At 35.3% G+C, this 14,562-nt stretch overlaps 1 protein-coding gene across 4 annotated transcripts in view; it reads left to right on the forward strand.

The window, feature by feature from the left end:
* The window catches only part of FBN2 (fibrillin 2), a 262,792-nt gene that overhangs the window by 204,091 nt on the left and 44,139 nt on the right, over nt 1-14,562 (forward strand). For all 4 annotated transcript variants that reach the window (XM_003920636.4, XM_074381877.1, XM_074381882.1 and 1 more), the window contains 7 exons: nt 3,567-3,689; nt 4,445-4,567; nt 9,722-9,883; nt 10,564-10,632; nt 11,089-11,214; nt 12,403-12,528; nt 13,108-13,260. In XM_003920636.4, coding sequence (XP_003920685.2) covers nt 3,567-3,689; nt 4,445-4,567; nt 9,722-9,883; nt 10,564-10,632; nt 11,089-11,214; nt 12,403-12,528; nt 13,108-13,260 — 882 coding nt within the window. The remainder of the gene's footprint in view (nt 1-3,566; nt 3,690-4,444; nt 4,568-9,721; nt 9,884-10,563; nt 10,633-11,088; nt 11,215-12,402; nt 12,529-13,107; nt 13,261-14,562) is intronic.

The raw sequence follows: 14,562 nt of genomic DNA on the forward strand, positions 1-14,562 counted from the left end.
AGAGAAACTCCTGACTGACAGGGCCGCTGAGGGTTGGCACACCCTTAGTTCATCCTCAGATGGACCCTCTGCTCCGTTCAGCTGAACACCAACTTTTGAGATCCAAAAAGTGTAATTCCGTGGTTCTGCCCATTCTCCTTGTTTTTCTCTTCTCTCTTCCCACAAGGTCTGGCTCATCCGGACAGATTCTCCTGAATTTACTAATTTAATATCTTTGTGTAAAATGGATTAAATTAGTAATTCAGGAGGGGAGAAATGCCAGATATAGGTGATGGGGAGGAAGGCAGCAATCACACTGCCACAAGTGTATCTATGCAGCAATCTTGCATGTTCTTCACATGTACCCCAAAACCTAAAATGCAATTTAAAAAAAGACAAAAAAGAGTAATTTAATCCCTTGTTGTCTACTTAATCTTACTATAAATCTATGCCCCTCTGATGAACATTTTCCACTGAGCATCCACTTCTCACCACAAAGTCTCAGAATTTCAATAAAATTCGAAAAATTCTTGAAGTTGACCATTTTCCAGTAATCTCCACCAAAATGGGAGGCTGTAAAACCTGGAGAAACCTCTGCAGGGACATGGTAGAGAACTTTATTAAATGGAACAGACCTACACACAGACCATTTTGTGTAATTTCTAAAGGGAGAGAAAAGGCCAACTTCATCAACCAAGAGAACATAGAGCCCAGGGGAGCTCTCCCCAGCCTGTCTCTCTCCCCTCACCTTATGAAACTTTGGGTGACTGAATACATCTTTAATGACACCCAAATCAGCTGTCTTCCAAACAAAGCTCTGATTAGGAAGGTAAGATGTCAAGAGACGTTGTTTAAACTATACAAAAATAAATAGCAACTTTTGAACGAGCAGTCCAAGTAGTGTGCATACAAGCTGAAAAATAAACAGTAGCAACTATGCAGACATCCTATGAAAACAAAAGGAAGAAAAACACAAAAACAGCTGAAGAACCAACCCATGATGAAAGAAAACTACTCAGGAAACAAAACAAATTTTCCATAAGTACTTTATGCTGTATATGACCTTAGTAAAAACATAAACATAATTGGCCACGTTTATGGAGATTATAAAAGCTATAGAGTGAAAGAGAGATTATAGAGTCAAGGGAAATAAGAAATGGGGATACATCAAATACAGCAAATCAGAGAACTATTAAATAAAAACAGCAAAAATCAGAAAACACACAACTGAAAATATAATTGCTAGAATAGAGAAAGGGCCTGAAATAACAGTGAAAAAAAGGAGGAAAGAGAAATTAACACTGTTAAAGAAAAGACAAAAACTATAACCATCAGTATAATTGGTGTCTCTGAAGACAGCCCAAAAAATCAACTAGAAAAAAGTACTAAACAACCATTTTCCTGAAGGAGAACAAACAATTGAATATACAAAGGCCAAATTGTAAGACCAAGACTTAGATTTACTACATTTGTCAACTTTAGTCATAGAGAAGGATTGAAGACTTCAGATAGAAAAGGCGGTTTATGAGCTAAAGAGAAAAATTCAGTCCCAAAAGACATTAGATCAGTGCCCACAAAATTCTGAGGAAATGTGACTCAAGATTATACTTAATTATAAAAAGAATAAGCATTTTCTTACACATAAAATAACTTAGGAAGAAAATCATCAATGAAACACAGCCAATCAAGAAACAAACAGAGAAGTTGTCATAAAACTATTATTGATCCCTTTAAGTAAATAATTAGTACTAAACACTGTGGGAATTATAAGGTGTTGGAAGGATATGTAAGTGCTAATTTTCTTACAATTCATTGTGTAGGATCCATTAATACTGTCTAAAAATTACATTTGAACCTTATCATAAAGCCAAAAAATGATAAATTTTTAATTTTTTTTATTCTTAACATTAGAAAAGTACTTTAAAACTGTTGATGGTAAATTTTTCTGATGTATACAAATTGTTTTACCTTCACTGTCTGAATATGTATATTAAAATGTCTGAAATGTTCTTAAAGTATTTTTTCTAGATGGAAACATTTTTGAGTAATTGGTTTGCTATTTTGTTTTCTATATTATTTGAATTATTGAATATACTAATCTTTTAAACTACCTTCTTTTATACAACTATTACAATATTTAGGTGGAAGAAATTTCTAATAAATTTCATTTAAAAGTAAAATGGGTCGGGAATGGTGGCTCACACCTGTCAATCCAGCACTTTTTAAAGCCGAGGAGGGAGGATCCCTTCAGCCTAGGAGTTTGAGATCATTCTGGGCCACATAGGAAGACCCTGTCTCTACACACTTTTTAAAAATTAGCTAGGTGCGATGGTGTTTGCCTATAGTCCCAGCTATCTGAAAGGCTGAAGCAGTAGCATTGCTTGAGCCCAGGAGGTCGTGGCTGCAGTGAGCCATGATCATGCCACTGCACTCCAGCCTGTGCAACAGAGCAAGCACCTGCCTGGGGGAAAAAAAAAAAATGTATACTCAGAAGGCTGATAGTACAATACCCTTTTTGAGTATAGATTAACACAATTCAAATGTAATCTAGCTTAAAGAGTTTTTATTCATTTATATAAAGGAAATAACTTCTTTACCCCCAAAAAAGACATCTTTGCAAACTTTAAACATGATTGGAACCATACCTTAAATCTAAGATAGTTGAAACCAGTATTTTAACTATAATGAATGACCAGAAGTCTTATTAGACTTAAGATTTAACTGTCTGATGATGGCAGTTTAGGATGACTTGTCTAGTGTAGCCTAAAATGACATGCCTGGTCTGCATTCTCAGAGTGCTAGGCAATTTATATACAAAATGCCTGTCCTCTTTTTAAGAGTAGAAACTCAGATTATTTTCACAGATACACATACACATTCATTTTCACCTGAGTGAAGAGTGGTAACTTCATATATATTAACTTTGAATTAAAGCCTCATGGAAGACTATCATAAATTTTTCATAAATAAATTTTTAGTCCAATTCAGTACAGATATTTTAATGAAATTTATTAGAATATGGAGGAAATGAACCATCTGATTAACATGAAATTAGGGAAGAAATTTCTTCTCTGTTTAAAACTGCTCTGTAATAACAGATAAGATTACAATATAAAGACTAAAAAGTTAAACTTAATTTTAATGTCTCCAATATTTAAAAATAGTTACATATTTTTCTTTTATCATAATATAAAACATTTATCAACTATAAAGCATCTGCTGTTTGCACTAGTTAGAATCTTTGGATTTGCTTTTATCATTTTTTATAATTTTATTTGACATGTTAATATTTCATTTTTGTATTTTGTATGCCATGAGCCAACTCTATTTAAATATATTGTATATCCAAGTCATTTAAGATACGGGACATTCATTTTACCAAGAAAATAATATTTCTTTTATATCTTGGTTCCATAGGTGAACATTAGTTGCTTGCTCTTTACATTTATCTACCTAATTTAAAAAAAAAACTGTGTTACTGAATAAAAACATCTCAGGGGGTAGAAAAATGCACTAATGTTATACATTACATTAAAATTTTTTAATGTCTTTGTAAATAAGAGATTACTATTTTTTTTAATCTTCAGATATTGATGAATGCTCCTTCCAGAATATTTGTGTCTTTGGAACATGTAATAACCTGCCTGGAATGTTTCATTGTATCTGTGATGACGGTTATGAATTGGACAGAACAGGAGGAAACTGTACAGGTATGGCCAGTTAATGGTTAAGTTGTGTTCAAATTCATTGAAATGAATATTCTGTGCTAAGCATAGAAATTCTGAGATTTCTGCTTAGTTAATCTATGCATTAGGTTACGCATTTTTCTGAAAAAGAAAATTATATTCAGCTACATTGGTTTATAGCTATGGAATTGATCCATTTTTATGTAAATGATATTAAATTGTTATCTTTATAATTGTTAATATTAACTATCTGACAAGAAACTAGTAAAGTGTCTCTATCTACATGTTCATATATATGTATATATATACACATGTATATATGTGATTGTTATTAAGCAAATAGTGACATTTTTCTTTCCTCAGATTTGCAAATTTTAATTAATTACAATGTATTTATTAAGGATATTAAATGATGTCATAAATACTGTGTGCTTGAATATGGAATCTGTTTTAATTATACACAAAAACTTAAGATCTGATTTATACACAACCTATGTACTGTTTTCAAGTTTTGGAAAATTCATTTAATTATCATTTATGGCTACTACAGGTTCTGCATTTTCCATTCAAAATAATTCATTTGGTAAAGATTGAGTACCTTCTGTCTAAGGGCTGGAGCTACAAACAAGCACATTCTCTGCTTTTGTTTTATTGTGTTGAGTCTTTCCTAGCGATCTTTACTTTACTAACTTGCAAAAATTCCACCCAGTTCTCTGGAACAACAGTATACATAGAAAAAGTAAAAATGGTAACCCGGACGTTTTAAATGCTTCTCCTAGATATTGATGAGTGTGCAGATCCCATAAACTGTGTCAATGGCTTATGTGTCAACACACCTGGTCGCTATGAGTGTAACTGCCCACCCGATTTTCAGCTGAACCCAACTGGTGTGGGTTGTGTTGGTAAGTAAAGCCATATGAAACAAACAAATAGCATTATGGAGTTGAATTTTCAAACTCTCTTGGTAATGAACTGTGTCGAGTGTTTGCTACAATTAACTTAAAAACAAAACATTATATGGTCACCTTTATTGTGTTTCTTTTCCAAATAACCTGCTCCACCTTCCTCATCTCACAGACTTGGGAACCAAGGCACAGAGAAATGCAATAATTTGTTCAATGTCTCAGAGCTTGAAAATGGCAGAGCTAAGGCAGTGGTCCAGGTTGCTGCCTGGCTCCTTGTTCAGTGTTTGGCCAGAGTAACCCAAAGTGGTGTATAGCTATTGGAATATCCATTTCTCCTGCCTACTGAAAGGGTCATATAGTGAAGTAAATGAAGTGATGGGAAGCAAGGAATTAGAGAGATGGATTTCATGAGCCAAACTATTGGAGCAGAAGAAGTTGGGTGATGACAGGGAGGAGGAGGAGGATTCAGAATCTGTAGTCAGCACCTCTGATCTTAATTGTCCAGCTTTTACCATCTGCCCTATTTCTGTGTTTTCCTAGAGAAGGAAGTGCTCTGGAGAATTTTCTGAGAATGTCCAAAAAAAAAAGGGAGGCGTGGAGAATTCCTTGCTTGTTCAGAAATCGGCCTACTGTCTTCAGTGTCAGTTTTGGGGCCTGCAGCAAATGGAAGGAATATTTGCTGCTGTAATTTATACACAACTTACATACTGTTTTTAAGTTGTGGTGAATACTTCTACGTATCATTTATGGTTACTGCAAATTCTGCGTTTTCCATTCAAAATAATTCATTTGGTAACGATGGAGTGCCTTCTGTCTAAGGGCTGGAGCTGCAACACTGAACAGAACAAGCACATACCCTGCTTTTGTGTTTACATTCTGGTAGCAGGCAGATAAAGCAAGAACAAACAGAATTGACACTGGAAGTGGTTGAAGGAGAAGTGCCATGTTATATTAGGGATGGGGGAGTCAGGGCCTTTAAGGAGAGGACAAGTCAACTGGACCTCTGAGAGAAGACTCCAGTTAAAAGGAGCAGCCAGTGCAAAGGGCCTGTGGCAGGAGAAGGCTGGCGTTAGAGACACAGCAAAAGACTATGTGTAGCAAGAGAAGAGTGAATGAAGGGGACAGGGATGAGGAGAGGAATCAGAGACACGGTCGCCAAGATTACAAAATGATTCTCAACCCAGGCTACATAGTAAACTTCATTTAGAACCTGGAAAACATACTGATGCCTGTCACACCCCCAGAAATTCTGACTCACTGGAGTCTCAATATTTCTTAAAAATTTCCTTGGAACAAAGATGGTGAACAGGCAACTCATAAAAGAGAATAGTCTAAACATTAACAAAGGTAAGCAAACTAATGCCCCAAATCATTAGGAATAAGAAATGCAATTAAAACCATTATAAATACCATTTTACACCTCACATACGGGCAAAAATTAGGAAACCTGGATAATGTGAAGTATTGGTGGAGACATGGGCCTTGGGGAGCATTCATTCTGTTGGCAGACGTGTAGACCAGGGCAGCCTTGCAGAGAATATGCTTGCACAACAGTGCACCGATTAACTGTCAATGTAAAGTCAATTTTAGTTTTTGAGTTTCTTTTTGGAGCAAGTCTATCTGTCTGGACTGACACTTTATTGCTTTCATTCATTCTTCATTGTCTTTCAAGAAAGACTCATCCCATCTCACAAATACCCTAAGAGTCCATTGGGCCCTTTCGTAAGTCTGATACATTAGAAAATGTTAAGAGATCTTATTTTTCCTTTGTCTTAAAACATTTTGACATTTTGTCATCCTAGATGTTATTTTGTCAGTGTTCACCATTATTGCCACTGAATACAGCAAACAGAATAAAATAATAATAATAAGTGGAGAATTATGGCATCACCTAGAAGGACCATGCATTAGTGAAATAAGGTGTCACTGCTGCATCAGCCTTCGGTTTTCTTCTTATTTTGCCCTAAGGATTGCATTGTTTTTCAAGAAAGCACAAGACAAGACTGGAGACACCTTACTTGAAATCTTCTCTTAGCATTTATTGAACGCAGTTGAGAATTTAGAAGTCTTGGCTTTCTGGCCATAATTTTTGGCAAAGAGAAAAAAATGAGAGAGGAAAATATTTTACAATTGTCAGTTGAGTCAGATGACTGCAAAGAGACAAAGAGCAACTCTTTTGTCTAGATTCTAAAGGTGATGGTGAAATGCATCATTTAAGCACAATGCCAGACTAAGTGTTTTCAGAGACCAATGTCCTAGGTGAAACTTTTCAAACTTCAGAATCAACAAGTGAATGGACAGTGTATTTCTGTAGACACAGGAAATATGGTATTTTCATCCACTTAGTCACCAGAAAGAACTTCAGCCCACAATATTTGGCAACAAGAATCTGAAGCCTCCCAGGTTTGTGGGTTCTTTCATATTTCATGACATTTCTATACCAAAATTTAATTGATATGATTTATAAGCAGACAAAGATAAAAGCAGGTATGTTTAAAAGGTTATTGGGAAGAAATATGTGATGTAGAAATAAAATCATTGGATTGATTGTTCTAAATGGTGTCAGTAAATCTAAAAATGAAAACACTTTCTATTTGTGGAGCAAAGAAGATGGCTGTCCTCTCATCAACACAATCACGAACTGTTAATAATTTCACAAATGTCTTTGGGTATTGGCCTTTGTATGATGCCAAAACAAGAAGAACCAGAAATAATGATAAGCTAGAACCTATTAGAGATGTGTGTGAAATCTGGAATCCGTTTTTACAAAATGGATATATTCCAATACAAAATGGATATATTCCAAGTTCCTGAATGACAGCTGATAAGCAATTAGTTGCATTCAGAAGATCATTTTGAGTAGTATATCTTCAAAACCAAGAAAATAGAAAATAAAAATTTGAGCTAGCTGTGATTAAATTCTTTTTTCTTTTTTTTTTTTTTTTTTTTTGAGACGGAGTTTCGCTCTTGTTGCCCAGGCTGGAGTGCAATGGCGCAATCTCGGCTCACCGCAACCTCCGCCTCCTGGGTTCAGGCAATTCTCCTGCCTCAGCTTCCTGAGTAGCTGGGATTACAGGCACACACCACCATGCCCAGCTAATTTTTTTGTATTTTTAGTAGAGACGGGGTTTCACCATGTTGACCAGGATGGTCTCAATCTCTTGACCTCGTGATCCACCCGCCTCGGCCTCCCAAAGTGCTGGGATTACAGGCTTGAGCCACCGTGCCCGGCCTAAATTCTTATTAATATTGCTAAGAAAGTTGTTTTCACTATACCTTTATTCTTCTGTAAATTATTTTTTAAATGACTTTAAAAATATAAAAACCTAAAGAGGTCATTGGATGCATTTGGTAAATGATGACTGTTTTTCCTGACTGAAGGCTAAGTATAGGCAAACCTTATGCATCAACAAGTTCTTTTGTGGCTCTATATGCCAATAGAATAAACTCCTAGGCCCATACAGAGACATATATGTGATGCTCATTGCAGCATTCTTTGTGGTCATAGGGTTTAAAAAACGATTTTTGAGAGGAGGGTTTTTTTTTTAAAGGCAATTATACACCATGGAGTTGACAGAGTGTATGTTCACAGAATAAGCATGACTGGAAATGTCATGAAATGAGATGTATGGCAAAAGATATTTATGTAAATTTAAAATGAACACATTAAAACAAAAAATATTTCTTTTGCAAGAGCACATGTAAAAAGTAGTAACATTAAATACATTTAGAGATGATCTGGTAGGTAAGGAGGATGGGAATGAAGAATAAGAATAAAAGAGAAAGGGGAGGGAGAGAGGGAGGGAGGGAGAGAGAGAGAGAGAGAGAAAGAGGAGAGAACAGATGAATAAATCCAGAATAAATATACCTAACTAGGAGGGGGACCATTAAGTTAACTTAATTCTCTGCATCAAAGATTCAGCAGCAAAAACAAAATGCAAAAAACTGAGAAAAGAAATAAAAAAGTTTTTTTAAAAGCCCAAATGATTCTAACATGTGGCCAGGGGTGAAAATTACATTGTTCACTGCTAAGAACTCTAGATTTTATTCCAGTTGAGAAGAGAAGCTATTGGAGATGTCCTGACTTACCTAAGGTAATGCTATTGAAGGGTAACTGGCTTATGGAGGGAAAAATAGACCGTACTTTAGTCAATAATGGAAGTTGAGAAAAGAGTTAGAAAGCTATCACATTAGACTGGGTAAAAGGTGATGATGGTAACTGGAACTCAGTTTATAGTGATTTAAAAAAAAAAAAGATTGTAGTGATAGAGGCAGTGGTAAATAGACAGATTCCAGATATGTTTTGAAGATTGAGTAGACAGCCGTAATTACTGGGTTGAATAAGGAATCAAAAATGATGCGTAAGGTGCCAAAAACAATGTCAAAACTTAGGGCCTGTGCAACTGAAAAAAAAAAATGAATTTCCTTTCATTGAAAATGCAGAAGACTGGGAGAGAAGACAGCAGATTTTGTATGTGGAGGAAGAAGTATCAACAGTTTGATTCTAGATGTGTTGACTTTGAAATAATTATTAGATGTTTTAGAGAAGAAATGAAATAGGCAATTGGAAGAGAAGGGTCTAGAGTTCAGGGGAGAGATGAGATACAGAACCATAAATTTGAGAGTTTTCTGCAAAAAAGTAGTATTTAAGCCCATAGACTCAATGGACTGATCTGAATGATAGAGATAAACAAAGAAAAGCCTTAGGTTAGCTGATCCCTGAAATATGTTCTCTAAATTTGTTACAGGCTATCTTTTCTAAAACCTGCAAAGTTAGCTATGCAAGTTGAGACTAAACCGTTGGATAAACTCATGATATAGATTAATTATACAAAAAAACTTACTGTCTTCATATTGTTGGAGGTCCAGTATGTCCCAAATGATAAATTTCTTACTGTCTTGTCCATTTCATGAGTATAGGAAAAATGGTCTATGTGGATTTCTAAACATAGGAAAGTCTGCCATAATTGGCTTCTTCTGACTCAATCTCGAAAAAGCTTAAAGCAAGAGATTGCTTGGTACTAAGGATTAAAAGGAATCTTTCGTGTTAAAGTACAAAATTTGAATTTAATCCTTTGAGTGACTTTTCCCTTAAATGGAGTCCTTACTATGTAAGCAAGGGCAATTGTATGCTCCTTTGTTGCTCTGCAGACAACCGTGTGGGGAACTGCTACCTGAAGTTTGGACCTCGAGGAGATGGAAGTCTGTCTTGCAACACCGAGATTGGGGTGGGCGTCAGTCGCTCTTCGTGCTGCTGCTCTCTGGGAAAGGCCTGGGGAAACCCCTGTGAGACTTGCCCCCCTGTCAATAGCAGTAAGTACAAAGCTGAAGAAGAGGAAGAAAACCAACTGGTATCTAAAGATGCATTACCATTGTATTCCTGAGTTGGGAGTGAGGCGTGTTTAGTGAGGACAAAACAAAAAAATTGAATTTGGATGACTTTCAGTGATCACACCGAAACCAGACAAGAATGTTAAAGGACTTGAATTCCTCTCTTTCTGTGTTTTTTCATATGTTTAAAAAATAACTTTTAATCATAATCACGTAAGAATAGTAGTAATATCAGTTCTCCATGATATCACAGATAAAGTGCATTCTTGATTCTTCTCAAAGGTTATTGAGTTCAGCTTCATAGGTGTGTTATATTCTTGAAGTCATTTATAAAATGCGTTAAATTGAAACATCTTGATACAAACATGAACAGAAACCTGTATTCTGTAGTCTTAATTTACTAGCTAAAAAAGTTGTGAGGGAGTTTTTTTCTTTAATTAAAAACAATTAGTTTGTGTTATTCTACTGTGTACGTGATTAATGAAGTACGATCTTTTTATGTAAAATATGATAATTTAAATTTGTATGAAAGGACACTAAGAAAAATGTGGATACACCCCTTAGGATAAGCATATTGAGCCTGGCATTTGCTTAATGCTTGCTCATTGTCTCAGCCACTTGGACACAGGTATCAAACCTCTTATTTTTCTATTGTTTTATAGCTGAATATTACACCCTGTGTCCCGGAGGTGAAGGCTTCAGACCTAACCCCATCACAATCATTTTAGAAGGTGAGCTATCTCATTGTCACCCAAATTTAAACAAGGTAAAGTGCTACTTTTGGGGAAAAGCTGCTAGAAAAGCTAGGGCAGAGCAGTCCCAAACAAGATTATTTAGTAAAATTAAGATGGACATTAATTACTAGGATGTTAACCACATTTGTCAAGCAGTAATGATCCATTGCAGTGATGTGATGTCTGACTGTTCTGCAGAGAAACTCTTTCCCATTGTCCCCTAACTTGAATAATCTCCAACTTACTTTATTCATTTTCTTGGATAATGGTAAAATTTCGCTGGCAGAGCCAAGAAGATATTTGATCAGAATAAACCTGCCATCTAAGTGTGCATTCATTTGGAAGCATGGAAGTGTTCCGATTGCTACAGGATCACACTTTTGAAAGCTCTAATATTAACTCTTATCCCTTGTGAAGGTGTTTGTTGTAAGTGCACTGTCTCCCCTTTTATAGACATTGACGAATGCCAGGAGTTACCGGGTCTCTGCCAGGGTGGAAACTGCATCAACACTTTTGGGAGCTTCCAGTGTGAGTGCCCACAAGGCTACTACCTCAGCGAGGAAACCCGCATCTGTGAAGGTGAGATGAATTTGGTGTCTAAAAATGCTCAGTGCTGTTTAAAACAAAATGGCTGCTGAGGCCTGGGGGAAAGGTCCATCCTCAAATTCTACAAAAGGCTCAATTAAGACTGGTTCATAGTTTTTTTCTTTTCATATCAATGTGGCTAAGTTGTATGATGGTAGACAAATTAGTTTACAGCTCATTGCCATAATTCACTGTATTTTTCTAGGAGGGTTGATTAAGTGTAAATTGGGAAAATGGGATAGTTTGAAAACCTACAATACTAAATAAGTTATTAGTGAAAATACTGATAAGAATTCTATTTTACATAGGAAAGTTGGTAAGCTTGAATGCGACCATTGACTTGATACTGATCAGTAATTTGTAAATGTTGGACTATATGGTATGAAACAGTTCAAAGGTTATGCAGCTGCGTCTTGCCGCCATCCTCTCACTTTATCACATGGTATTTCAACCCTTTTAGGGACCTGTCTCACCACCAAACTGGGGGCTTCTGGAGGCAAGGTCCACATCTTACTCATCATCACAGCTGCAAGTTTTAGCTTACAGTAGAATCTCAATATTTAATTGTGAAATGAATGAATCCTTCTAACAACGAACATTAAACATGTAGCGTAATTATTTCCATTACAACTTTTCTTTTGGAACATATTCGATAAATGCATCTGGAAGAAATAGGTTGTAATAAGGAGAACAATCAGCATCTGCACTCCTTCAAGAATCTCTCAATAGGTACTAATTTGAAAGAAGCTACAAAGATGAAGTCTTTCCCAACCTGCATTCACTTTCAAGTTGGCATTAAAACTTAAGCCTAAGTGACATAGGATGAAAGCAGGCTTTAAAGAAATTCCAATTGAAGAATGTGAATTGCAATAAAATATGTGTATATATATGTGTGTGTGTGTGTGTGTGTGTGTGTGTGTGTGTGTGTGCCAAGTAAATTTTTTTTGCCACTTTAGAATAATTTCTTTTGAGGCTTTATATTTTTTAATATGGCGATATTTTTTCTTTTCAAGAAAGATGTATCTGTGCTATATAAATGTACATTTGGGATATTTTCTTTATTTCTGAATTTTCCATAAATAGAGATTTCGAGAATCACCTATGCCTTGTCCAGTCATCTAAGCAGTATAAATTCATTGAAAAAAACATTTATTAATAAATGGATATTCTTGCCTACTGTAGATATCGATGAGTGTTTTGCACATCCTGGTGTATGTGGGCCTGGGACTTGCTATAACACCCTGGGAAATTACACCTGCATTTGCCCACCTGAGTATATGCAGGTCAATGGAGGCCACAACTGTATGGGTAGGTAAAGAACTCTGAGATTAATTAGAGCATAATTGTTGACTTCACATGTAAAGCACTTATGTCTCAGAATTATTGTTCAGAACGTTTGGAAGTTAAATCTTCATGAATTGAGGTATTTCAGAGCCTTGCAAGCTGCTGGGTTAGTATCAAGTTTTTGACCTTTGAATATACAGTTACATTTTAAAAAGCATCAGTCTAATGCAGAAAATTTCCTCAAATATTATATATTCTTAAATTTTTCATCTCCATTCTTACAGTGTGAACATTATTATACAAATAAAAGAACATTTAAACCTTTATGCTTAATATTTTTTAATTAAATAAATGATTTTGAGAGAGAAATATGTATTCACATTGTCTCTCAACAAAATTATAAGTGAAATCCTTTAAGGATAAAGGAGAGATGTTAGTTAATCTAAAAATGATTTTTCTTTAGAGTTATTTTAAGATACCTTCAGGTGACAGAGAAAGTTTTCAGAGTTGTGCTCATCAGGAAAGCTTGATGTCTACAGGTGGGCTTCATTATTGACTCCTCATGAATACAAATGGCTAGCTTATTTGTTTTTCTTTATGTAGACATGAGAAAAAGCTTTTGCTACCGAAGCTATAATGGAACCACTTGTGAGAATGAGTTGCCTTTCAATGTGACAAAGAGGATGTGCTGCTGCACATATAATGTGGGCAAAGCCTGGAACAAACCTTGTGAACCATGCCCAACTCCAGGAACAGGTAAGCACATAGCTCGTGCATCTGCTGACCACCACGTTGGTGATACACACGTATATGTAACAATATAGTCAAAGTCAGTTTGTGCTAAAACTTGAGATGCTCAGTTCCGAAAATATCCAAGAGTATCATATGGCTCTGTTTCCCAAGTGACCCTTTTTGGGATTCAAATAATAACTTCTGAGACATGTTGAATAGGGTTGTGAATCCTGAAAATAAGATTCCATTGTTGAAGAGTTAGAGTTTATAGCATTAGTCCATTTAAACTCATTATCTTCAACTATGCTTGTCAATTATTGATTTATTCATCAAACAAATACTTGTTGAGTAACTATTGTATGTCACTGTGCTAGACATGGAAGGTATAATATTTGGAAAAAAATAAATTCAATAAGGATTTTTTTTAATTCAGGTGTGGAAAATAAAGAGTGTTTTTTAATGAGCAAATTTTACATAAAAGCAATGAGTTGTTGAAGTGTGCCTTTTACATCTTCCTCAGACCTCAATAAAATTTGTAGGCAAAAAATAGAGCTTGTCTTTACTTGGTCATGCTTTTATTCACAAGACAGATTCTTTTGAAAGAAAAAGTGAAAGATAACAGAGATAAGAGCAAAATACTTGTCTTAAAATTGCTGTCCATCAAGTTCTTTTATGACCTGGAGAGTGGCAATTTTTAATAGCTATAGACACTGAGAGTTGAACCAGTAGGCCAAATAAGAAACAGTGATTATGCATTTGTTACCAAATATTACTTAGAGTGTATGTATTTAAATATTTCATTTAATGTGTTGATGAAATGAAATTGAAGAGAGAAATGATGAAAAGCAACACATAGGCCTGTTTCAGTGGCTCAGATTCACTGGTCAAATGGATTTTCTTAGCCTTATCTTGCCATTATTATGTTCCATAAAAATAAATAGAAACATTCCTACCATTCTCAACTTTAAAACTCCATAGTTGCAAATTGAAGATCATTGATTTGGGGAATTAAAATAGCATTTTCTTTGTGAGAAGAAGCAAAAGCCTTAGAGTTGAGAGGCAGGTCTATGTTTAAATTAAAACTCTTACAAGACTTATTGTGCGACCTCCTGGAGCGTGTTTCTCCTTTCTGAAATTGATTTCTCATGTATAAAATAAAAATAATAAATAATCACAGTGACTCATTCATATGGTTACAATGACAGTTAGGGAGGTGATGCATATACACTATAATCTATACATTACCAGACAATTAGAAACCATTAAATTAAGCATCTGTTGTGTGTCTTTCTGTCTGTTCTCAATACTTGGTATATATTGATGGAT

Source organism: Saimiri boliviensis, chromosome 1 (genome assembly GCF_048565385.1).
Source record: "Saimiri boliviensis isolate mSaiBol1 chromosome 1, mSaiBol1.pri, whole genome shotgun sequence".
Lineage (NCBI taxonomy): Eukaryota > Metazoa > Chordata > Mammalia > Primates > Cebidae > Saimiri > Saimiri boliviensis.